This window comes from Garra rufa, chromosome 6 (assembly GCF_049309525.1).
Source record: "Garra rufa chromosome 6, GarRuf1.0, whole genome shotgun sequence".
NCBI lineage: Eukaryota > Metazoa > Chordata > Actinopteri > Cypriniformes > Cyprinidae > Garra > Garra rufa.
This window is the reverse complement of record NC_133366.1, coordinates 40,330,376-40,354,871: the sequence shown is the minus strand read 5'-3', so window position 1 is coordinate 40,354,871 and position 24,496 is coordinate 40,330,376. Positions and strand designations below refer to the sequence as shown.

Genomic DNA, 24,496 nt, shown 5'->3' with positions numbered 1-24,496 from the left:
ACAGTTAATTATTGCAGGTTTGCGTCATATTCTGAGTTTGCATTTCACTGTTTTTATTAATTTTGAGGAAAACTGAATCTGAATTTTTGTGCAAGTGAGATGAATAAATGCATATTCACATTTAGTCTAGAACTACAGCTACCATCATGTTTACACAGCACACACAATGCCTCTGCACTTACTCACGACTTTTCTCAACATGGGGACAAGAGAGCTGTCAGTCAATACATGTGAAACAAAGTACTGGCATTACTTATTTGAACTTATATTTATTATATATATATTTTTTTTGTTAATGAAAATGTAATGCGTTACTTTACTAGTTACTTGGAAAAAAGTAATCTGATTACATAACTGGCATTATTTGTATTGCGTATCCCCCCAACATTGGGGACAACTACTTTCTGCTACTATGTAAACAAAAAATCTGACTGTGACTCCCCCTACAGGCCAGTTTGGGTGGACGTGTCAGGCTTATGATCACAGGAGCCGCTCCTGTCTCTCCCACCGTCCTCACCTTCCTGCGAGCAGCGCTGGGCTGCCAGGTACACACACACACACACACACACACACACACACACACACACACACACACACACACACACACACACACACACACACACACACACACACACACACACACACACATGTTGGGTTTACATGTTTTATGGGGACATTCCATAGGCGTAATGGTTTTCATACTGTACAAACCGTATTTTCTATGGCCCTACACCTACCCTACACCTAAACCTAGCCCTCACAGGAGATTGTGCACACTTTTACTTCCTCAAAAAAACTTATTGTGTATGATTTATAAGCCTGTTTCCTCATGGGGACCTGAGAAATGTCCCCACAAGGTCAAAATCTACTGGTATTCCTATCCTTGTGGGGACATTTGGTCCCCACAACGTGATGAATACCAGACCACACACACACACACACACACACACACACACACACACACACACACACACACACACACACACACACACACACACACACACACACACATCTGTTCTTGTGCTATCAGCTTTCTAAGAACTCATTCTAAGGTTACTGTTTTTGCAATTATTATTTTGTAGTTTTATGAGGGTTATGGGCAGACAGAGTGTACCGCAGGCTGCACTATGTCACTTCCTGGAGACTGGACAGCAGGTAAAACGTTATCGATGTACACACATTAACACAAAAACAAACAGACGCACCTTGGATGATGTGTAAACAGCCTGTGCAGTAACACAAACTCTCCTGGTCTCTGTAACTAGGTCATGTGGGAGCACCACTGCCCTGTAACTTCGTTAAGCTAGTGGATGTGGCTGAGATGAATTATTTTGCAGCAAATGGAGAGGGAGAGGTGTGTCACCAATTGAAATATTGAATTTTGAAGGAATGTTCTGGGTTGAATGCAACTTAAGCTCTTGACAGCAATTGTGGTATAATACCTTTTAATTGATTGGTGTGTCTTCCGCAGGTGTGTGTGAAAGGACCAAATGTGTTTCAAGGCTATCTGAAAGACCCAGAAAGAACTTCAGAGGCTATAGATAAAGACGGCTGGCTGCACACTGGAGATGTTGGCAAATGGCTTCCAGTAAATTTCACATCTTCTCTCAGCACTTCTGTTCCTTATTTACTCTGATTTTTTAAGTATCCCATTTCAGTTCTAATTTAATCAGCGTCCTTATTTCTGTAAATCCTCTATCCGATTTAGTGAATCAGATTAATTTTAAATGGAACTGACATCAACCCAGTTACTGACCCACTAACAGTATTTAGTTTTCATTTTACCCTTTACAATTTTATTTTTTGAAAAAAGTATTTTATGCTCACCAAAGTAAAAAAAAGTAATAATTTGGTCAAAAATACAGTAAAATAGCAATATTAAGAAACAACAAACAAGCATTTACAGCATTTAAAAAAATAAATTAGAATTTTTAAATTGCAACCGTGCATTTATTTGTAAGTTGTGATAACGGGTCCCCTGAATTACCGTTTAGAGCTGTATATATTTGTGACCCTGGACCAGTCTTAAGTCGCTGGGGTATATTTGTAGCAATAGCCAAAAAATACATTGTATGGGTCAAAATAGATTTTTCTTTTATGCCAAAAATCATTAGGAAATTAAGTAAACATCATGTTCCATGAAGATTTTTTGTAAAATTCATACTATAAATATATCAAAATGTAATTTTTGATTAGTAATATGCATTGTTAAGAACCTAATTTGAAGAACTTTAAAGGTGATTTTCTCAGCATTTTGATTTTTTGCACCCTCAGATTCCAGATTTTCAAATAGTTGTATCTCGGCCAAATATTGTCCTATCCTAACAAACCATACATCAATAGAAAGTTTATTTATTGATGTATACATCTCAGTTTTGTAAAATTTAACCTTATGACTGGTTTTGTGGACCAGGGTCACATTTGGTAAAAATAGTAAAATTGTGAAATTATAACAGTTTTAAATAGTAGTTCCATTTTAAGGCAAGACACTGCAGGTGAATAGGGTAAAAAAAACTAATAGTTAACAACTTACTTACCCAGTTGATTGATTACAGTGATAATTGCAAATCTAAAATGTTTAAATATGCAAATGAGGCATTATTTAATGAAAAATTTGCTAATTTCCATACATTTCTAGTACAAAAATCTAAACACTGGATGAAGTCAGTTTCAAAATTCTTGTTTAATTTTAAGTTTAAAGAGGGTATTTTGGGTACCTCATTTCATCACGCCATAATTAGGACAAAACTTAGAACAGACAGGAAACACTATTTTTTGCAATTTTTGGGGAAAATGTATAAAATCAAGCAAATCATATATGAACAAATCCATCTGTAAAAACCTTCAGGATATAGACAGGAATAAAAATGTCAAGTTTGGTGAGTGTAATTGTTACTAAAGTGGAGATATACGGCTCAGTGTAGAAGAAAAAACTTATTTTGAGAAAACAGCCTATATTGTAATTGAAAATCTATTGACACAAATAGATAAAGGTCTATAAAAGAAACACTTAACAGTGTTTTTTGGATGTTTTTTTTCCCACTATTCCGAAAAACACTTTGAAAAACCAAAAAGCCCAAAATCTCTAACTTGACAGGTGCATGAGAAAACGTACTCGGTTACTTTCGTAACCTCGGTTCCCTGAGATACGGGAACGAGTACTGCGTCTGTAAAGACGCTATGGGAAAAGCTCCTTTTCTCCTGAGACTGAAGCATTTCAATAACGCAGTGTAACTGCACGGCCATTGGTTCGTGCAGTGTTAAAGAAACGAACCAATGGCTCGGCAGCGGAGATGCACAAACCTATGGCGATGATTCGCGCCCGATCGCGCCAAAAGGGGCGGAGCATCTGGCTATATAAGCGAGCATTTCGCCATAGGGAACTCAGGTACTTCGACTGAAGCGACGACTGAGTCGTGCAGCTACCTAGCACGGCCAGCAACGCAGTACTCGTTCCCGTATCTCAGGGAACCGAGGTTACGAAAGTAACCGAGTACGTTCCCTTTCGATACTTTCACTCGTACTGCGTCTGTAAAGACGCTATGGGGAACCAGTACAATCCCGCCGTGCTTAAGGTAGAGGAACGACTAACATGACCCTAGCACTAAAGGGCTAATAAGGGCCAATTTGTTCGATCAGATAGCCTGATAAACATCCGTTCCAAGGAATAAGTACACTTGGAGCTCCACAGAGGCCAAGACGCACTATACATAACATACTGGTAACACATACCACTATGTGGAAAGGACCCGAGTCTGTAAGACTGGAACGTCCAAGTTATAAAATCTAGCAAATGTGGACGGTGAGGCCCAGCCTGCCGCCGCACAAATCTCTGCAATGGAAACCCCGCTAGACCACGCCCAAGACGAGGCGATGCCCCTCGTTGAATGGGCCCTTACTCCCATGGGACATTGTAGGCCCAAAGAGGAGTAAGCCAGCGTGATGGCTTCCACAATCCATTTGGATAATCTCTGTTTTGTGACCGAACACCCCTTGGTGCGGCCACCAAAACATACAAACAGCTGTTCTGACTGCCTAAAAGGGGCAGAACGCTCTATATAACATCTCAGAGCCCTGACAGGGCAGAGAGGGTTAAATCCCTGGTCTTGCTCCGTAGGAGGAAGAGCCAAAAGGGAAATAATCTGGTCTCTAAAGGGTGTAGAGAGACTTTTGGGAACATACCCATGCTTTGGCTTCAGGATGACCTTAGAGTCATTTGGCCCGAATTCCAAGCAAACGGGGCTCACAGAGAGCGCCTGTAAATCACCCATGCGTTTGACTGATGCTAATGCCAATAGCAGGGCAGTCTTCAACGTCAGGGGGCGAAGGCCTATGGACTGAAGCGGTTCGAAGGGAGGGCCCTTCAGGGCCCTCAACACTGTGGGTAAGTCCCAAGACGGAACCGTGATGGGGCGAGGGGGATTAATCCGCCTTGACCCCTTTAAGAAACGAACGACCAAGTCGTTCCTTCCCACAGATTGACCGTTTACAAGGTCATGGAATACCGCTATAGCTGCAACATAGACCTTGAGCGTGGAGGGGGATCTCCCCTTATCCAACAGCTCTTGCAAGAAGGACAATATCACAGATATGTCACATAAAATTGGGTCCGTACCGCGGGTGGAACACCAGGCGGAAAAGACAGACCACTTGAGATCGTAGAGCCGCCTCGTAGAGGGTGCTCTAGCTTGTGAAATAGTACTCAAAACCGACTCAGGGAGACTTAAAGGCTCCCGTCTAGAGCCCAAACGTGCAGCGCCCACAATTCCGGTTGGGGGTGCCAAATCGTTCTGTTCGCCTGTGTTAAGAGATCTCGTCTCAGTGGCACGGGCCATGGTGCTCTTGAGAGCAGCCTGGGAAGATCTGGAAACCAATGCTGGTTCTGCCAGAATGGAGCCACTAACAGGACTTTGAGTTTCTGTTCCCGCACTCGCCTGATGACCTGTGGCAGCAGAGCGATAGGAGGGAATGCGTATAACAGGAGATTGGGCCATTCTTGGGTCAATGCGTCCTGTTCCTTCGAAAAATAAATTGGGCAGTGATGATTGGCTTTTGAGGCGAAAAGATCTACTCGCGCCCTGCCAAAGACAGCCCATATTTGCTGAATCGTGTGAGGGTGAAGCGTCCATTCGTCTGAGGAGACGTTGCTCCGAGACAACATGTCTGCTCCCTGGTTCAGTTTGCCTGGCACATGCGTCGCTCTTAGAGAGCGGAAGTGCAGCTGAGCCCATTTCAGGAGACGTTCTGCCATCGTAAATAGACGTCTCGACGAGAGGCCCCCTCAAGTCAAGTCAAACTTTATTAAAATCCTTTACAGGCAATTTAGATGCAGCTACGATCAGAAACAGACGGACTCATACAATACATAAACATAAATATCACATACACTAACAAATTTCCTCAAGAACCATTTAAAAGCCTTATTGCGCAAGGGACAAATGAGTATTTATATCGATTACTTTTCATCTTTGGCAGTCTATATCGGGAACCAGAAGGAAGCAAAGAGAACTCTGAAAACAGGAAATGATCATTATTAGCTAGCACAGTTCTAGCCCGACTCAAAATATTTCTATTAAACAATGATGACAAATTTCTTTGCTCTTTACCTATGATCTTTCCACTGAGTGTGACAATTCTATTTAAAGCACTTTTATATTTAACACTGAGATTACCAAACCAACAACTAATAGAAAAGGACAAAACAGACTCAATGTAAGACTTATAAAACATTTCCATTAATGTCTTATCTATATTAAATGATCTTAGTTTCCTTAAACAATATAGCCGTTGCTGTCCCTTTTTACATAATACCTCAGTATTCACATAAAAGCTCAATTTGTTGTCAATAATGGTCCCTAGATATTTATAACTGTCCACACATTCCACCTTCACACCACTAATAAAAGTATCCTGGGAAGAGTGTGCTTTTGCTCTAAAATCGATTACCATGTCTTTTGTCTTAGACACATTCAACTGCAAACAGGCATCATCACACCATTCAACAAAATCGTCGATCACTGACCCATGACATGTTTCATTATTTTCCAAAAGACTCACAATGGCTGTATCATCAGCAAACTTTAAGAAAAACCTATTTTTATGCTTACTGATACAATCATTTGTGTATAAAATATATAATAAAGGGGACAAAACACAGCCTTGAGGAGTTCCTACAGATGTGATTAATGGAGTTGAGAAACTATCATTAACTCTCACTCGTTGAATTCTATCAGTTAAAAAGTCAAGAATCCAACCTACCAAATTAGGATTAAGACCAAAATTAGAAATTAACTTGTCTGCTAAAATCTGTGGTTGTAATGAATTAAAAGCAGATGAAAAATCCACAAATAAAAGTTTGACATGTGTTTTGCTCCCCTCTAAGTGCTTTAAAACCAAATTTAATAAAGTTGCTGTTGCATCCTCAACACCTCGTTGTGTTCTATAAGCAAATTGGAGAGGATCTAAAAGAATTTTTGTTTTAGACAACAACTCCTCTTTTACCAGTTTCTCAAAACATTTCATTATTAAGGAAGTGAGAGCTATTGGCCTAAAATCATTAAGTGTTACTGCCTTTGCAGTTTTAGGCACAGGCACCACAGTGGCCTGTTTCCACAGAGTCTGGACTTTCTGAAGAGCAAAAGACCACTGAAAAATATTACAAAATACTGGTGCCCACCAAGATTATCTGGCCCAGGAGTTTTTGTCCTCTTACAACCCTTAAAAACTTTAATTACATCTAATTCATCAAAAAAAATATTATAATCACCATCACAACACACATTAAAATTCATAGACTCCATTTTAAGACCAGTTTCAGGAGAATCAAAGCGTAAATAAAACCTGTTTAATTCCTCGGCCAATTGACTACTAGACTCATACCCAGGTAGCTGTATTTTCCTAGGCTCACACCCTTTAAATCCCGTTATAGCTGTCATTCCCTTCCAAACTGACCCCAAGTTATTCCTACTCAACTCTTCCTCTAAGTTTGTTTTATACTTTAACTTTGCTTTCCTCACTTCAATTTTAATCTCTTTCTGCAGTTTTAATCTTTTAACCAAATCACCTTCATAAAATGCTCTACATCTTTCATTCATAAGTACTTTTAAGGAATTTGTAAACCATGGCTTGTTGTTTGGGAATATTTTGACAGTCTTACAGGGGATAAGCATATCTTCACAAAACGAGATATAACTACTGACAGCATCTGTAAGTTCATCTATTTCTGAGCAAGAATTGTAAAAAATGTTCCAGTCCGTACATTCCAGGCATCCTTGCAAAGATGCAGTGGACTCCTCAGACCATACTCTAATATTCTTCTTCTGCGGTTTTTCACTTTTTAAAACAGTTTTGTATACTGGGACAAGCAAGACTGTATTATGGTCTGCCGTCCCCACAGGAGGCTTGACAACAGACTTATATGCGCCTTTGATTGATCCATAGCAAAGGTCAAGAGTCTTATTAAAACGTGTGGGGCAAGTCACATATTGATAAAAGTTCCTTAAGCACTGCTTCATGGGACATTTATTAAAATCCCCCATAATTAAATTCGGAGCATCTGGGGAAATGCATTGCAGTTTGTGTACAACATTTCCAAGAGTCTCTGCTGCGTTTGCTTCGTTAGCCCTCGGATGAATATAGACCACGGTAACAAAAAGTTGTGGAAACTCCCGAGGAAGATACTGTGGCCGGAGTGATACAGAGAGTAGTTCAATGTCATTAGTACACACACTCTCTCTCACAATAACGGAACTACACCATTTGTGGTTAATATATAGACAAACACCACCTCCTTGCTTTTTCCCCGTCACTCCAGGGCAACGATCGGTACGAAAAGGAGTGCCAAATCCATCAATAATTACAGAATTATCAGGATCATTGTTCTTTAACCATGACTCAGTAAGAGCCAAAATACAAGCATTCTTATAGTCATGTTGAAAACGTACCATTGCCTGTAGGTCATCGATCTTATTCCTGAGGGACTGAACATTTGCCATGACGATAGACGGGAGAGGAGTACGGTTTAGCCGAGACCTCCTTAGCTTCACTCGTACCCCTCCTTTCTTCCCTCTCTTCCGTATTTTTTGAGGGTTATGATCCCGTCTAACATACAATCCGTTGTCGCGAACACCGTTTCCATGCGATGAACGTAAATCCACAGGATGACGAATATTGTAGGGCCGATGCCACTGAAGGAGAAACTCTCTGTCGTATTGAATTCTCACCGGTTGTTTAGCAGGTGATGCTTTCAAACACGCAGGGAGAAGAAACAGCACCCACAATAAAACAATGGCCAACACATCCATTTGGCTTTAGTTGGTTTCCAACAACAAAGTCCAAAGTCCCTTGGTGATTTATGAAGGACACCACTGTCATGCTGTCCGAACGGACTAAGACATGGTGACCCTTCAGCGCAGGTAGAAGGGTGTGAAGGCCTAAACACACTGCTAGCATTTCCAAGCAGTTGATGTGAAGGCGACTCTCCGCTTTCGACCATAGGCCGAAAGCAGGCTGGCCGTCGCACAGCGCCCCCCAACCTAAGTTGGAGGCGTCTGTCGAGACCGCTTTCCTTCTGACCACCAAGTCCAGGGGAACGCCCTGTTCCATCCATTGAGCGCACCTCCAAGGAGCCAGGGCTGCTATACAGGCCCGATCTACCTTGATGCGCTGGCGTCCCAAACGCCACGCTTGAGGAGGAACCTTTGGTTTCAACCAGAACTGCAGGGGGCGCATCTGAAGCAGACCCAACTGAAGTACTGGAGATGCCGAGGCCATAAGGCCGAGCATCTTCTGAAAAACCTTGAGAGGGCGAAGGGCTCCTATTTTGAAGGAAGCCGCGAGCCTGCGAATGGCTTGGGCTCTCTGCGGCGCAACTGCTGCCTTCATTTGACATGAGTCGAAAACTGCTCCCAGGAACGCAATGCGTTGGCTGGGAGACAGCACGCTCTTGGCAAAATTGACCTTGAGTCCTAGGCACTCTAAGTGGCTGAGGATTAAGGCTCTGTGGTGTGTTAGCTCGCTTTCTGACTGGGCTAGGATGAGCCAGTCGTCCAGATAGTTCAGGACGCGGATTCCCATCTGTCTCAGAGGGGAAAGTGCTGTGTCCATGCACTTTGTAAACGTGCGAGGGGCTAACGACAGTCCGAACGGAAGGACTGTATATTGATATGCCACTCCCTCGAAGGCGAATCTCAAGAATTGCCTGTGATGGGGGGCGATCTGAATGTGGAAGTATGCATCCTTCAGATCTAGTGAACAAAACCAGTCCCCTTTGCGTATCTGCGAGAGGATCTGTTTTAGTGTAAGCATTCTGAACGGCCGTCTCATGAGGGCGCGATTCAGCTGTCTGAGGTCGAGGATGGGGCGTAGACCGCCATCCTTCTTTGGAACGAGGAAGTAACGGCTGTAAAAACCTGACTCGCTCTGTGTTGGGGGGACCGTTTCCACGGCGCCCTTGGCCAACAGATTCTTTACCTCCAATCGCAAGACGTCTGCGTCTTTGCTGCGAACTGAGGTGGTGATCACACCATGAAAGCGAGGAGGTCTTCGAGCGAACTGGAGTACATAGCCTCGTTCTATTATACCCAAAACCCATTTTGACACTCCGGGGATGGCTTGCCATGCCGCGGATCGTGTCGCTAGGGGCTGCAATGGTTCGCACAGCTGTATGCTGTCTGAAAGCATTGGAAGAGGAAATTTGCTCTTTTCTTGAAAATGTTTGTTTTTTATTTTTCCCGCTATCACAGCGGTTTGCTGTAAGGGCACTGATATAAAGGGCCCGTGAGTTACAGCTACATTTTTTACAAACATGAGTTCCCTTACACTCGGAACAGAACGGAGTGTAGAAGGGCTTAAAAGAGGCACTTTGGGGGCTGGTCCGGCTGCTGCGAGACTTGGCCCCTCCCTCTTCCTGCTGTTGGGATCAGGAAGACGCTGGCGGCGCCTGGTCCAGCACCACTCTTGGCCGAGGTCCCTGACGCTTAGGGAAGGGAAAGCGCTTGGCTGGGCGTGACCGAGGACGGAGCTCCGTCTGAGGCGCTGGTTGCGCAGCTGGGGGCGTGGCTTTCGCAGGCTGCTGAGTCGGCGCCGGCTTGGGGCGACTAGGAGCCGTTGCAGAGCTCGAGCGTTTGGGCAGGAAATGTCGCATAGCTTGGGACGATTTCTGCGCCGCGGTGAAGCGCTCCGCGAAACCCTCGACAGCTGGGCCGAACAGGCCGGTCGGCGAGATGGGGGAGTCAAGGAAGGCGACCTTATCCGCGTCCTTGATCTCCGTCAAGTTAAGCCACAAGTGGCGCTCCAGCACCACTAAACTGGCCATCGATCGCCCGATCGCCTGAGACGTCATCTTCGTGGCGCGTAACGCCAAATCCGTAGCGCTACGTATTTCTCTGAGCGGGGAATCGTCCAGGTTCAACTCGTCCAGACCGCGGAGGAGCTTTGCTTGGTACACCTGGAGTACCGCCATAGAGTGAAGCGCTGAAGCTGCCTGTCCAGCAGACGAATACGCTCGTCCAGCGAGGGTAGAGGTCGTCCTGCACGGCTTAGACGGGTGTGACGCCCTTGCCTTCCAACCGATAGCGGTGGGCGGGCAAAGGTGCGCAGCAACTGACTCGTCCAGCGGGGGCAGCTTCTCGTAGCCCTTTTCCTCAGCGCCATCTACCGTGGTGAGGGCAGCAGAAGAGGAAGTATGAAGGCGGGCGGAGTATGGAGCACGCCAGGACTTAGATATTTCGTCGTGGACTTCGGGGAAGAATGGTGAAGCTCGCTGACGAGGGGCCTGGCGGCGCCCCGGCAGGAACCATTCATCCAGCCGGCTCCTAGATGGCTCCTCGGGGGGAGACCATTGAAGATCCAGCTCCTCAACAGCTTTAGATAGGACACGGAACAGTTCGGCGTCCATACCGGCGCTGGCGGCGCTGGATTGCGCAGACGGCAAGGGGGTGGGGTCATGGGAAGAGCCCGACAACTCCTCTGCGTCAGATGCGGCCAATGACATGCTGTCATCCTCGCATTCACTTCCTCCGAAGGAGACCAGATCGCTCGCAGCCGCAGAGGGACGCTGGTCAGGATGCAGGAAGAGAACTGGCGATTCCTCTCCGTGTGGTGAAGGCGAGGCACGCGGGGTCTGAGCCGGCGTGAGCTCGCCTGTCACCGCGCTCTTAGATCTCCTGCCCCGCTGCTTCTTCCTAGCAGGCTCTTGCGAGGAAGTAAGCGGGAGGGCGCGAGAAGCGGCGTCGCTCTCTGAAAAGAAAGCTAGCCGCGAGCGGAGGGAAGTGAGACTCATATTCCCGCAGTGGGAACATTCCGTCTCATTGAGCGCAGCCTCAGCGTGGGCGTGACCCAGGCACGAGACGCACTCAGCGTGAGTGTCAGCGGCGTGCAGAGGGGCTCTGCACGAGCGACAAAAACGCCGTGGCATTTGGAACAACGCCGTAGAAATTGCTCTAATTTGCTCTTTTAGATATTCGCCGGATAGCAGCAGGGAATCAGCTCCGGAGCGTCAATCCGCCGAGCAGTGAAGATCCGCTGCGAGGCTCGTCAACGGCGAAGAAGAGGCTTGCTTGAGCGAAGTCTGCGTAGTCAGTCTCTGCGAAGATCAGAAGTCGTCGCTGAAGAAGAAGGATCTGAGTTCCCTATGGCGAAATGCTCGCTTATATAGCCAGATGCTCCGCCCCTTTTGGCGCGATCGGGCGCGAATCATCGCCATAGGTTTGTGCATCTCCGCTGCCGAGCCATTGGTTCGTTTCTTTAACACTGCACGAACCAATGGCCGTGCAGTTACACTGCGTTATTGAAATGCTTCAGTCTCAGGAGAAAAGGAGCTTTTCCCATAGCGTCTTTACAGACGCAGTACGAGTGAAAGTATCGAAAGGGAACTAGTTTTTGCCTGCAGCAGTGTCTCCCCTTAATATATTTTAAAATATAATGTATTCCTGTAATGACAAAGCTGAATTTTCAAGCCATTACTCCAGTCTTCGCTGTTGCATTTCTTATTATCAGTGTTGAAAACGGTTGAAATCACCTGCTCAATAAACTTTTTCAGGATTCTTTGAAATAGAAAGTTCAAAAGATCAGAGAAAAGTTATTGTAAACTAGATATTTCATATTACTGCTTGTGTGTCTACCAGAACTCACACTTGAAACTTCACTTGCTATTAATACAATTGTAGATTAGCATATAACCTCTGCACAAACTTTCCAAATTGTTGCACATTTTAAATATTTGTGTTTTAAGAGAACTCTTTTTTTATTTAATTAGTGAAGTTAAGTATTTATTGTTTTAGAATGGGACTCTGAAGATTATAGACAGGAAGAAACACATCTTTAAGCTGGCTCAGGGTGAATACATTGCTCCAGAGAAGATTGAGAACATCTACATCCGCAGTGACCCTGTGGCTCAGGTCTTTGTACATGGAGACAGTCTGCAGGTGAGTGAATCAGAGTGTGTTAATGTGCTTGGGTATAGGCTAGAAATGAGAGTAAACTTATGTGTCACTTTGTAGGCATGTTTAGTGGGTATTGTGGTTCCTGATCCAGACTTTCTGCCTGGATGGGCAAAGAAAAGAGGCATTGAGGGCTCCTATACTGAAATGTGCAAAAACAAGGTAAAATCCTTATACAGAAAATAAGAAGCTTTGAATTCATCGTTGATGACAATGTTTCAGGGCTGTACCATCCCTGATTTCTGATGTTGTGTTTAACCAGGAACTGAAAAATGCCATCCTAGAGGATATCATTCGGATGGGGAAAGAAGCTGGACTGAAGTCCTTTGAACAGGTTAACAAACACAATTCTTTAATATCTTAAAAACACTATCACAAATATCACCTTGTTACACAATATTTCTCTTAATATCTTTTTTTGTTTGTTTATTTCTTGTGAATATTGATTCTACATGTCAAAATACAGAAGTACTAGAGGATCCCTGGGAGTCCATAAAATGTACTGTAGGGGGGTCTATTAACTCAGAAATTCAGAATATATCTGATATTTCAAAATGCATTTCTAAATATGACTGATATGTCCAATAGCCTTTTAATGGGTTACACTTTAGTTAAAGCCTTTATGCATAATAAGTGTTATTAAAGGGTATAATGCATTATAAGTATTCATGTGTGTTGTAATACATTATATCTTATCGTAAATAATAATGACTGAATTTAAAACACGTAGCGTAACAATGAATTGATAAGTGTTATAAGGTATTAACTGTAGTTACAATTATTTATGAGATTGTACAATGCATTATAAGGTGCATTACAAGGCATAATTAATGCATTAAAACTTCTTTTATTATGCATTATACATAAAGGCTTCAAATAAAGTGTTACCAAATTAAGCATTTTTGTAGTAGGCTTCTGGGTTGGTTAACTGTAGATGAAGATCCTTGTTCAGAAAATGACGACTCCTGTAAGAGAATGACTGTGTGTTCTTTTATCTAATCTCTTTGTGTGTGTGTGTGTGTGTGTGTGTGTGTGTGTGTAGGTGAGAGACATTACCCTGCACATGGAAATGTTCTCTGTTCAGAATGGACTCCTCACACCAACACTGAAAGCAAAGAGAACTGAGCTGAAAAACTACTTCAGACAGCAGATTGACCAGCTCTATGCTAAAATCAAAATGTGAACTAGAGAGAGAGAGACCCCTGGTCTACACTGACAGTGACTGAACTGAAGGAGGTGCTCCAGTTCTGTCATGATGCTTTATCACTCACAAGGTGAGTGGGGGGAGTAAAAAACAACTGTGGCTGGTTCTTTTAGTCATTTCTACCACTTGGAGGTGCCACAGTCATCTCTCAAAAGAGGAGAAGCGCAGTCCTGCCAGCGAAGCAAATACCAAACATCTCATGAGCCCTGCTATTCATCTGTGATGACAGTTCAAGAAAACTGGAAGTGAACCACCCCTATGCCTTAGGCCAGTGAATGCCTTGAATCTAATAACCCAGAAGACACCCATAAGATCATATAAAACGAAACGGCTGATATTCATATGCCAAAAAGTGCTGACAGGTTTCTGATTTGTAAACCATCAAAACATATTTAAAAAAATATAGTGGTCTCCATTAAACTTCTGTAAATGGATATTTATCAGTGTTTACTATTTAAATTGAATGTCTTGATTGTAAGTCACAATGCTTTTGTTATGGTAAACCCTGTGTTTGACATATTTGAGGTCTTTTCCATTTCTGAAATATGATTTCCAGTGAAATGACATTACAAATCTTAATTCCATTAAGAGCACTTTGAAAACTTGGTACATCTCAAATGTGCCTCTCTCTCTGGGAGATTAAAACGTGTAAATAGGCTATCTATTTATGTTTGTATATCTTTATTGCATTCTGGTTCATGTAAATTGTCCAAACGGTTATTTGTAGCATGTGGGTGTTGAAGAAAGAGAAATAAACTGACGGCATTGTCTTTTAATAGTGTTTGGTTTCTATCCATTAACACTGATAATGATTCCAGTGCCTGTGTATAACAAAATACATGAGCGTTACATAATTGAGTTTGATTGACAGGCGATCTGACCAATCATAAAGCTGAATCTGCCACTTTTGTCCGACAAACACTAGATTCACGTCAGTGAACTTGAAAACGATGAGTATTGACGTCCTTCCGCGGTTAAAACAAAATAATGTCTAATGTTCATTCATGTTTATTATATGCTGTAGCTAGTAAAGAGGAAGAGATGATCCTGTACAAGCCACTTGAAATGAGGCGTGGCTACAGCGACGTGACAACGCATTAAAGAGCCTCAAAATGGTCCTTAAATTTCTTAAAATATGACCAAATTTGATAGCTGAGACTTTATTTCATACAACTAACCTGCTTTATCTTGTCTGTCAGCGCGTTGTCAGTGTCCTCTTTGTATTTCTTTTAATTTAACTGAGTGAGAACGTGTGTCGTCGGCAGTGTTGTGCCTGAACGAGTTCATTGAACGATCGTTCATGAACTCGTTCATATTCTGGGTGAACGTGAACTGAACGTGCTGTATATCTGCCTGATGAACGTGAACGTGAACGCGCTCATTCTGGCGTTTATGAACGTCGTTCTCTCGTAGTTCAATTTTGTTCTATAGAGTGCCAGATTTCTATGGAGCCAGGCAAAATCCCGGCTATAACCACTGACTGCACAATATCTAGGCTACAACCGCTACAACACAATCTACAACGGGCCTTATTATATAGGGGAAAAGACCAGATCTGGCAACACCAGCCACAACAGAGTCGCACCGCGCATGCGTCATCAAATTGCGAAAAATGAATAGAGGCAAAATCCGATGAAGGCAGCGGCACTACTTCTGTCTCAATGATGAATGAAACTTCATATGTCCACTTAAAATAATTTTTTGAAAAGGTCAGTGATGATCCAGGTTGGAAAAATCTTACCTTTTTGTGTAAACTGTGCCCGTCGGGTCTCAAGAAGCAACTCCGCATAAAAATAAAAGAACTATGAACTAGTTCATTTTGGAACCTGCGAACTTAGTTCAAAAAATTTGAATTATGAACTATGAACTGAACTAGTTCATTTTAAAATGTGTGAACTGAACTTTGAACTAGTTCATGTAGAAAATGAACTTTCCCAACACTGGTCGTCGGCGTGAGCGACATGGCTTTACGGAAAAGAGGCGCGTCTTTGCGAAGGTCAGGTGCAGTATTTCTGGTTCATATTCCACAAAAGGCCAAGACAGCGGGAATGTTGTTAGAATGAGTGAGGACAGCGATATTACGCATAAAATTAAGTTGAGTTTGTACGTTAAAAACAAAGAAACCATGACAGACATTAATACTGTACAATACAAAAGAAAATGTGACTGCTGTGGTAGCCTACGAAGTATTTATTTTGTGCCATTATATATAGATAAATAATGTGAGTAAAAAGATTATATCGTTACAATATAATGTTTACCAGAAATAACTACTCTGACCTGAAAAGCACAAAAATGATTTTTGAATGAGAAACTCTTCTCCTAGCTTCCGTTGTCACTCACTGAGTGTCACTAATCTGATACGCCTGAACAAGCTTTCTAAATACATATACTCATCTTGAAATTCAAGAAACTAGTTTTACTGGCTGTCAATGTCCTACGCACTTTAGCGAATGACAGCAGGATAACTTTCCCAACCTGCCTAAATACTAAAGATGGTAATAGAAACAAACAAACACCAATTATAGATGCCCCTGGGAATACATTTTTATAATCTTTAACCATCATTTGATAAAAAAAAAACCATTTTAAAAACAATCATGATCCAGTGTACTGCAGAACTGTTTAATTACACACAAAAGCACTAGTTTATACACAAAGCATACATGATTGTATAATGAACATTAACAGTAGGTTTTCTCATGTGTACAGTAGGAACATCTCTCACATACAAAATGCATGCATGACCACATCTAAAAAAATTCTGTGATTGTTCTGAGGCGACTGATGCTATTTGTAATCAACTTGAAGGGACTAATTAAAGAGCATTCCAGATTAAATATAGTTCCAGCACCATAGTAGTTATAGGGTCCATTACCACAAAAAGTGTGTTGACATTTATGCACTTTCAGTGATGGTCAACTTAAATCCATAGCTATCACTGCATGTAGTTTTTTTTTTTTTTGCACCAAGTATGTCTGTAAAAAATGCTTTATTGTGTCCTAATAGAAACCTATACATGACATTTCAGAAATCCCAGCAAAATCTGTTAACATGGCTCAGTGACAGGCACTTGGGAATAGATCTGATTGTTGTTCTTTGCTTTTCACCTAAAATTAGCACATTGGTTCTATTTTATTTAAGATGATCTCACAAATGTAATGCCCAACATTTATTCCCACTTCAACAGTCAAACTAGTGCAATAGCCTGCTAAAGTCCCTGATTACTGTAGTTCTAAAAACCCCAAACTGAACTGCTGATTATTCATTACTAGATTTTACTTAGAAAACCAGAGGCAAAATTATATATAGTTACAAGGTAAACAAAAACCTGAGTGCCTTCTTTCACATACAGTATTTTAAATGCCAATTAGAACTACAATAGTAGTACTGAGCATGACCACCTAATGCTTCTGTAAAAAAGAAAAAGGGTTTTAAACTCAACCCTAAATTCTTATCATATATCTGTGATATTTACAGAAACGCTGGTAAAGCTCTAATAGTTCCCTTGTCCCTTTAAGGAGTGAAGTACATCTCTTTGGTGAGCATTGAGACAATGCAGGGGATTTGTTTCTTGGCGTCAAAACCGGGCTGGTTGGAGGTTGATTCAAAGTCGAGTGCCACTTTATGATTGACCCTGGTCATGATCTGCATGAGCTCTAGTTCTCTGCCATACTTTCCCATCATTTCACAAAGGGACTGAATGAACCAAGAGCCGGTCATGGTGTTTCTCCAGGAGTAGTAACCTGACAGAGGAAAGAAACCCTATTAGGAAAAAGACTCCTAAAGTATACAAATGTGACCCTGGACCACAAAACCAGCCGTAAGGGGTTGAAAGTGAGATTTATACAGTGAGATAGGACAATATTTGAAAAACTAGAATCTTTGAAAGTTGTTCAAATTAAGTTCTTAGCAATGCATATCACTAATCAAAAATTAAGTTTTGATATATAAGAAATGTACAAAATATCTGCATGGAACATGATCTTTACTTATTATCCTAATGATTTTTGGCATAAAAGAAAAATCAATCATTTTGACCCATACAATGTATTTTTGGCTATTGCTACAAATATATAATATATGTTACGTAAGACTGGTTTTGTGGTCCAGGGTCCCAAATGATCTTAATTAGGATTACATAAATAAATACTGATATATGTATATGTTTGGTTTGGTTTGTGTGTGTCTGTACCTGGTGCAGTAGAGTACGCATAGAGGAAGTCTGCCTCCACAGGGATCCTCATAGAATTATCTGAGCTGTCAGTCTCCACACCAGCATCCAGTTCTGTACCTCTACAAGCCTAAATAAACATAGCCAGCATAAATCTATTGCAACTGGAGTAAAAACAAGTACTCCAAGCAAACTCATTATAAATATCAACCCAGAAAAAAAAATCTATATATAACCTTAATAATCACGCACACACATTAGAGAAATTCTGGACGTACCTGTATGAAGAAAAGTTTAGGCTTTCCTGCTAGTGATGGGCAGCGGTCTCCTCTAAACAGGCTAGTTAAGGACTTGAGCTCCACAGAAGTATCAGTGCCGTAAAACACTCCCTCGTCTCCATGACTGAGCATCACACACACAAATGAAGCACTGCTGCTGTGGTCCTCACGGGCAACTGTGACAGAACAACAAACAGCATGAGTATAATTATCATTTACCATAACATCTGGGTAAGCAACTGCTTCTATGTAATTTGGTAATATTTCAGTTATAATGCCAACAGGCCTGTTTTAATAATTACTTTAAGGCCTGTTCTCAACAAGAGGAAATCTTGGGGTTTTAAGATCTGCTCACAATGAGGTAAAGAGCTAAGAGAGACATAAAATATAAGAATTTATTTGTGAAGATTTCAAAACACCATACCTGTTGTTAAAACTTGCTTAATCTGTGCAACTGTCTGATCATTGTAGACTTTCACATTGTATCCTAGCTTCCGAAACACATTCATTACATTTCCTGCATCTACATCAGTGCCATTGCGTTGGTTCATGCCTGAAAGAAGTAAAACACAGATAACTGTAGTACATATAACGCTTACAAAAAAGCACATAAAAAGGTTTGTGACAAATATGCACAATACTGTTATCCATCCATTCATCCATCTATCGGTGGTGTCCAATACTTCTTAATTAAACATCTCAACCATCTCAAGGTCTTACTAGGCATACTAGAACCTTTCAGGCAGGTGTGCTGAGGCAAGTTGGAGCTACACACATATACATATATATATATATATGTGACCCTGGACCACAAAACCAGTCTTAAGTCGCTGGGGTATATTTATAGCAATAGCCAGAAATACATTGCATGGGTCAAAATTATTGATTTTTCTTTTATGCCAAAAATCATTAGGAAATTAAGTAAAGATCATGTTCCATGAAGATTTTTTGTAAAATTCCTACTGTAAAGGTATCAAAATGTAATTTTTGATTAGTAATATGCATTGTTAAGAACCTAATTTGGACAACTTTAAAGGTGATTTTCTCAGGATTTTGATTTTTTTTGCACCCTCAGATTCCAGATTTTCAAATAGATGTATCTTGGCCAAATATTGTCCTATCCTAACAAACCGTACATCAATCGAAAGCTTATTTACTGAGCTTTCATATTCTATATACATCTCAGTTTTGTAAAATTTAACCTTATGACTGGTTTTGTGGTCCAGGGTCACATATATATATCTCAGACTTGCCTCAACACAGCTAAACATTTCTTGTAACTTCTGATCAGTCCTGCACAAGGGCTTGTTGGAATTTTAGCCCAGAACTGCTTCAACTCTGTGATATTGGTAGGTTTTCTCCTATGAATTTACTTCAGGTCTTTCCACAACATTTCAATTGGATTCAGGTCTGGACTTTGACTTGGCCGTTCCAAAACATTAGCTTTGTTCTTCTTTAACCATTCAGAATGATTTGTGTGCTTGGGGTCATTGTCTTGCTGCATGACCCACTTTCTCTTGAGACACTATTCGCGGACAGATGTCCTGACATTTTCCTTTAGAATTCGCTGGTATAATTCAGAATTCATTAGCCTCTTTCACACAGTAATACCATAAATTGCCATACAATTACCAGAACAACTTTACCGGTAAATACCAACGTTCCGTCTTTTTACAGGTAAAGCACCATTCACACATCGGTTTCAAATTACTGGAAAAGTCTGTGAAATTTAAATTTCAAAGGCTCTGGATTGGCCCAGAGTAAACGTCTTACACATGGGAGATTACTGGTACTTTACTGGTAATGTTATAACTTCTAATACCAGTAAATTATGAATGCAGCAAAACAGATCTAAACCATGATACTACCACCACCATGTTTCACAGATAGGGTTCTTATGCTTAAATGTGGTGTTTTTCTTTCTCCAAACATAACACTTCTCATTTAAACCAGAAAGTTCTATTTTGGTCTCATCCGCCCACAAAACATTTCTTCAAAAGCCTTCTGACTTGCAGCTCTGCCATATACACCATGGTTGTCCAGTGTTCTCCTAATGATGGGCTCATGAACATTAACATTAGTCAATATGAGAAAGGCCTTTAGTTACTTAAAAGTTCCCCTGGGTTTCTTTGGATCCTTGATCCTTTTAAAGTGTTATAAAAGTGTATAAAAGACACCTGTCTATGGAAGCAATCAATCAGATTCCAAACTCTCCACCATGGCCAAGACCAAAGAGCTGTCCCAAGGATGTCAGGGACCAGATTGTAGACCTATACAAGGCTGGAATGGGCTACAAGACTATCGCCAAGCAGCTTGGTGAGAAGGTGACAACAGTTGGTGCGTTTATTCGCAAATGGAAAAAACTTCCATTACTGTCAATCTCCCTCGGTCATGAGAACGCTGAGGAATCAGCCCAGAAATACACAGGAGGATCTTGTCAATGATCTCAACGCAGCTGGGACCATAGTCTCTACGAAAACAATTGGCAACACACTACGGCGTGAAGGACTGAAATCCTGCAGCAAGGTCCCCCTGCTCAAAAACAGCACATGTACAGGCCCGTCTGAAATTTGGCATTGAACATCTAAATGATTCAGAGGAGAACTGGGTGAAAGTGTAATGGCAGCATGACACTGACCCAAAACACACGGCCAAGGCAACAAAAAAGTGGTTAAAGAAGAAGCGTATTAAGGTCCTGGAGTGGCCTAGCCAGTCTCTAGACCTTAATCCCATTGAAAATCTGTGGAGGGAACTAAAGGTTCAAGTTGCCAAATGTCAGCCTCGAAACCTTAATGATTTGGAGAGGATCTGCAAAGAGGAGTGGGACAAAATCCATCCTGAAATGTGTGCAAACCTGGTGGCCAACTAAAAGAAATATTTAACCTCTGTGACTGTCAACAAGGGTTTTGCCACCAAGTACGAAGTCATGTTTTGCGAAGGGGTCAAATACTTATTTAACTCATTAAAAGGCAAATCAATTTATAACTTTTTTTAAATGCGTTTTCTGGATTTTTTTGTTTTTGTTGTTGTTATTCTGTCTCTCACTGTTCAAATAAACCATAAATATTATAGCCTGATCATTTCTTTGCCAGCAGGAAAATATACAAAATCAGTAGGGGATCAAATTATTTTTTCCTCACTGTACCCGTTTGCAATACAAACCATTGTGTCAATTATTAGGATACTACCTTAAAATAAGGTAATACACACCAGTTTGCAATATCAAGCAGCAAGACCTATTTTGTACAGCTAAAATCAGCTGGAAGCGGTTGAGACCGGAAGCCAGACACATTAAATTTACAATTGGCCACGCCCGCTTTTATGGGAAAAATAAGGTGGATACCTACCAAAAACGTTTTGATAATTTTTGTACTTTTTTTCCTACCTTGTTACACTTGTGGTGCTTCCTGACAAAAATGACCATTCTAGATTTTTTTTTTATACATTTCTTGTGCTATGTTATTAACAAATATTGGAATCAATCCTCAAGATTTAACACTGGCCATTTAACAATTATAGGTGATCAAAATCATTATCACCTTCATCTGTATCTAAATAAAGAACTTATTTTGTCCACTGTTCTGTTCATAAAGTAAATGCATCTAAACAAATATCCGAGTTTGATGAGCATTCGAACTGACAACTTTCACAAAAACAACACCTTCAACAGTACAAAACAAGAGTTACCTGTCCTGCGATCAAAGTTCTTGTTGTTTATGATAATGCAGTGGCCAATGCTGGGGTAGTTCAGATTGTATCTGAAAGCATGTGACTGAGGTTTAGCATCAACCTGAACGGACTGCGTTCCTGATGCCCCATCCTTACCAGCACTAGACAAACAAATCAAAGGAAGGAATATTTAATATAAGATTAAAGGGTTTATCCAAAAATGAAAATTGTGTCATGAATTACTCACTCTAATGGCACGTAGGGTGACTCAGAGGAGAAGAATTGTTGAATAAAGTTGTTATTTTGGTTTTCTTTTTTGCCCACTAAAGTATTCTCGTAACTTCATAAAATTGAACCACTCATGTCACATGGACTATTCTGTCAATGTTCTTAGTACTTTTCTGGGCCTTGAATCAAGAACTAGGACCCTTGCTGTGTATAGAGGGTCAGAAAGCTTTTGGATTTGATCAAAAATATTAAAATTTGTGTTCCAAAGACGAATTAAGGTCTTACAGGTTTGGAACGACATGAGGGTGAGTAATTAATGACAGAATTTTCATTTTCGGGTTAACTATCCATTTAATATAAGAGACATGCCCATTTATGTGGGCCAGTTTCCTTCCATTTATATTGTATTCATTTAGAACTGTAATATTTATGGAAATTCATTAACTACTACTACTAATAATAATAAAAATAAATGTTGATATAACCCTTCACGGTATTAGGTCTAAATGATAAAATTAAATCAAAATAGTCAGTTTATTTATTTAAACAACATGGTAACAAAAACAAAACCAATTGTTAGTGAATTCAATACTGTTTTTGAACTGGCAATTCCGAAAGCTGCATAGTAACAGTCGTCAAGATCATCTTACTCTGTTGTGTCCTGACGCCGCGCGTCCACGCAGTCTCCGTTCATCTCCAAACGTTAACGATCACTCTTAACGATAAAAAGGGTTCTTTTTCTGAAGCTTTTGGAAGTGTAAGTGGAGATGTATAACGCGTTATAACGGACTCTCTCTAGAATGATCACCGCACCCGCATGCCAAATGGATTTTCTTTGTTGTTTGTTGACTCGCACGACCAGCCAATGAGAAGCTGCAAGAGAGAGGGGAAAAACACACATGTAGGCTACGTCACAACCACCCTTTTACCAGCTGTGCAAAACGCAGACATCAGACTTGGATATTGTGTACTATATATAGTTTATAAATGCAAAATGCAGCGTCTGGAATATAAGTCAAAACCAGCAAGACCTCTTACAGCTGTAGATGATTCACATAATGTCTGTGTTTCAAAACCCCGTGAGCTATCTTTCTAGACAGCGTTTTCCAGTTCACAAAGCGACCAACAACGCGCTCTAGCTCTAAGGTTTTAAAACACAGCCTGCATAATCAAGGTCAAGTTCCGCGTGTCCTGCTAATGCAGGATAAACATAATAATACATTTCCGAACTCTGAATGCTTATTATATTAACTACTCTAGTGCACAAGTGAGTCCAAGACTTTATTGCAATGCAGCATGTCTATTTAATATTTGTGAAAAATATCAATGCATCCGCATGTACGGCGTTTCTTTGTCTGCTTTTGAATGTTCAAACAGACAACAAGTGAAGATTGACAAAGACACAACACCTTAAACCTAACGTTAAATGTCTGAAAACAACAAAGTATGCTTACCAAAAACTTAAAAATATCCTGTTATTGGAAGCCTGCAATGTACAGGATTCCGACGACAAAGCGGTTACTCAGCATCCAGGAAGTGTGCTCAGGCTACACCTCTATCTCTATGGGGTTGTTGCTGGTTGCAACTACACTAGCTCGAAGCCTTGTGCGCTTCAATATTGCCATCTGCTGGATAGATGGCTTCTTTACACAAACATTCTGCCACATAAACAGAAGCCTCTGAGGTAAGAGCCAGCTTAGTTACCAGTGACGCATATTCTCATCATCTTCACATGTGAAGATGATTTATAATTAAATGAAATTTTATAAAACACATAATTGCTTCTTTTCTTTTTTATTTAATTTAGGCTTCACTCTATCCATATTTATAATAGGCTATCCACTTTTTCTTCAACGTGGAAGTAAGCCCGTGAGTGAGACTTCCGGTTCTTTATCTCTATAGAGAAATAACGAAAACAATAACAAGGTGCAGTAACAGTAAAATTGTTTGCACTACAAGCCAGTGTGTTCATAATTAATATAATACATTAGATAACATGGTAAGACACACTAATTTGCAATACCAAGCAGCAAAACAAGCTGTTTTGTATAGCTAAAAATAGCTGGACACAGATAAAACTGGATTGGCCGCCCTCACTCTCACAGGAAGAAAAAGGTGGATAGAGGGTTTGCACTAACGTCACGATTCAGTCAGTTACCCAGATACATGGCCATATTTGGAGATAATCGGATGTGAACAACAGCATGGATTGCATAGTTAATGTACTACTGAATACGTTCTGCTAATTTATGCTGTCTAAACCACACATGGAAAAAACCTGTGGAAGCTGCTAAATTATAGAGAAGGACTGAGTAAGCAGGAAAGGGTGTGATATTTCAACAAACTAGAGGTAATAGGTGGTAAAGATATTTACAAACAGTATTAATTTAGATATTAGCCTAATATTTCACCTACCTGACTGGAAATTATAAGAACAAACAAAAATATCAAGATTCTTGCCCTGGAAATCCTGGTTCAGTTTGGTCAACCACAAACGGCTTCT

General features: G+C 41.1%; 2 protein-coding genes across 3 annotated transcripts in view; one reads left to right on the top strand and one right to left on the bottom strand.

Annotated features, from left to right (window-relative positions):
* acsl1a (acyl-CoA synthetase long chain family member 1a) overlaps positions 1 to 14,420 on the top strand; it is a 43,556-nt gene extending 29,136 nt beyond the window's left edge. For both annotated transcript variants that reach the window (XM_073843296.1, XM_073843295.1), the window contains exons 14-21: positions 450 to 545; positions 1,083 to 1,155; positions 1,266 to 1,354; positions 1,472 to 1,588; positions 12,282 to 12,425; positions 12,501 to 12,602; positions 12,703 to 12,774; positions 13,483 to 14,420. In XM_073843296.1, the coding sequence (XP_073699397.1) occupies positions 450 to 545; positions 1,083 to 1,155; positions 1,266 to 1,354; positions 1,472 to 1,588; positions 12,282 to 12,425; positions 12,501 to 12,602; positions 12,703 to 12,774; positions 13,483 to 13,623 (834 nt within the window). In that variant the 3' untranslated portion in view covers positions 13,624 to 14,420. The remainder of the gene's footprint in view (positions 1 to 449; positions 546 to 1,082; positions 1,156 to 1,265; positions 1,355 to 1,471; positions 1,589 to 12,281; positions 12,426 to 12,500; positions 12,603 to 12,702; positions 12,775 to 13,482) is intronic.
* Positions 14,421 to 16,248: 1,828 nt separating this feature from the next.
* On the bottom strand, positions 16,249 to 23,567 carry casp3a (caspase 3, apoptosis-related cysteine peptidase a). Its single transcript, XM_073841542.1, has 7 exons — positions 23,448 to 23,567; positions 22,644 to 22,866; positions 21,784 to 21,926; positions 18,521 to 18,649; positions 18,097 to 18,272; positions 17,840 to 17,948; positions 16,249 to 17,390 (listed from the first exon to the last, which is right to left on the bottom strand). Exons 2-7 carry the CDS (start codon positions 22,685 to 22,687, stop codon positions 17,161 to 17,163), a joined length of 831 nt encoding a protein of 276 aa, XP_073697643.1. The 5' UTR covers positions 22,688 to 22,866; positions 23,448 to 23,567; the 3' UTR covers positions 16,249 to 17,160.
* Positions 23,568 to 24,496: the final 929 nt, after the last annotated feature.

Coding starts and splice junctions, on each gene's coding strand:
- casp3a (XM_073841542.1), bottom strand. CDS start 22,687: ATGAACGGAGACTGCGTGGACGCGCGGCGTCAGGACACAACAGA. Junction 18,273..18,520: donor TAAGCAAGTTTTAACAACAG/GTATGGTGTTTT, acceptor GTTCTGTCACAG/TTGCCCGTGAGGACCACAGC. Junction 17,949..18,096: donor CTAAACTTTTCTTCATACAG/GTACGTCCAGAA, acceptor ATGTTTATTTAG/GCTTGTAGAGGTACAGAACT.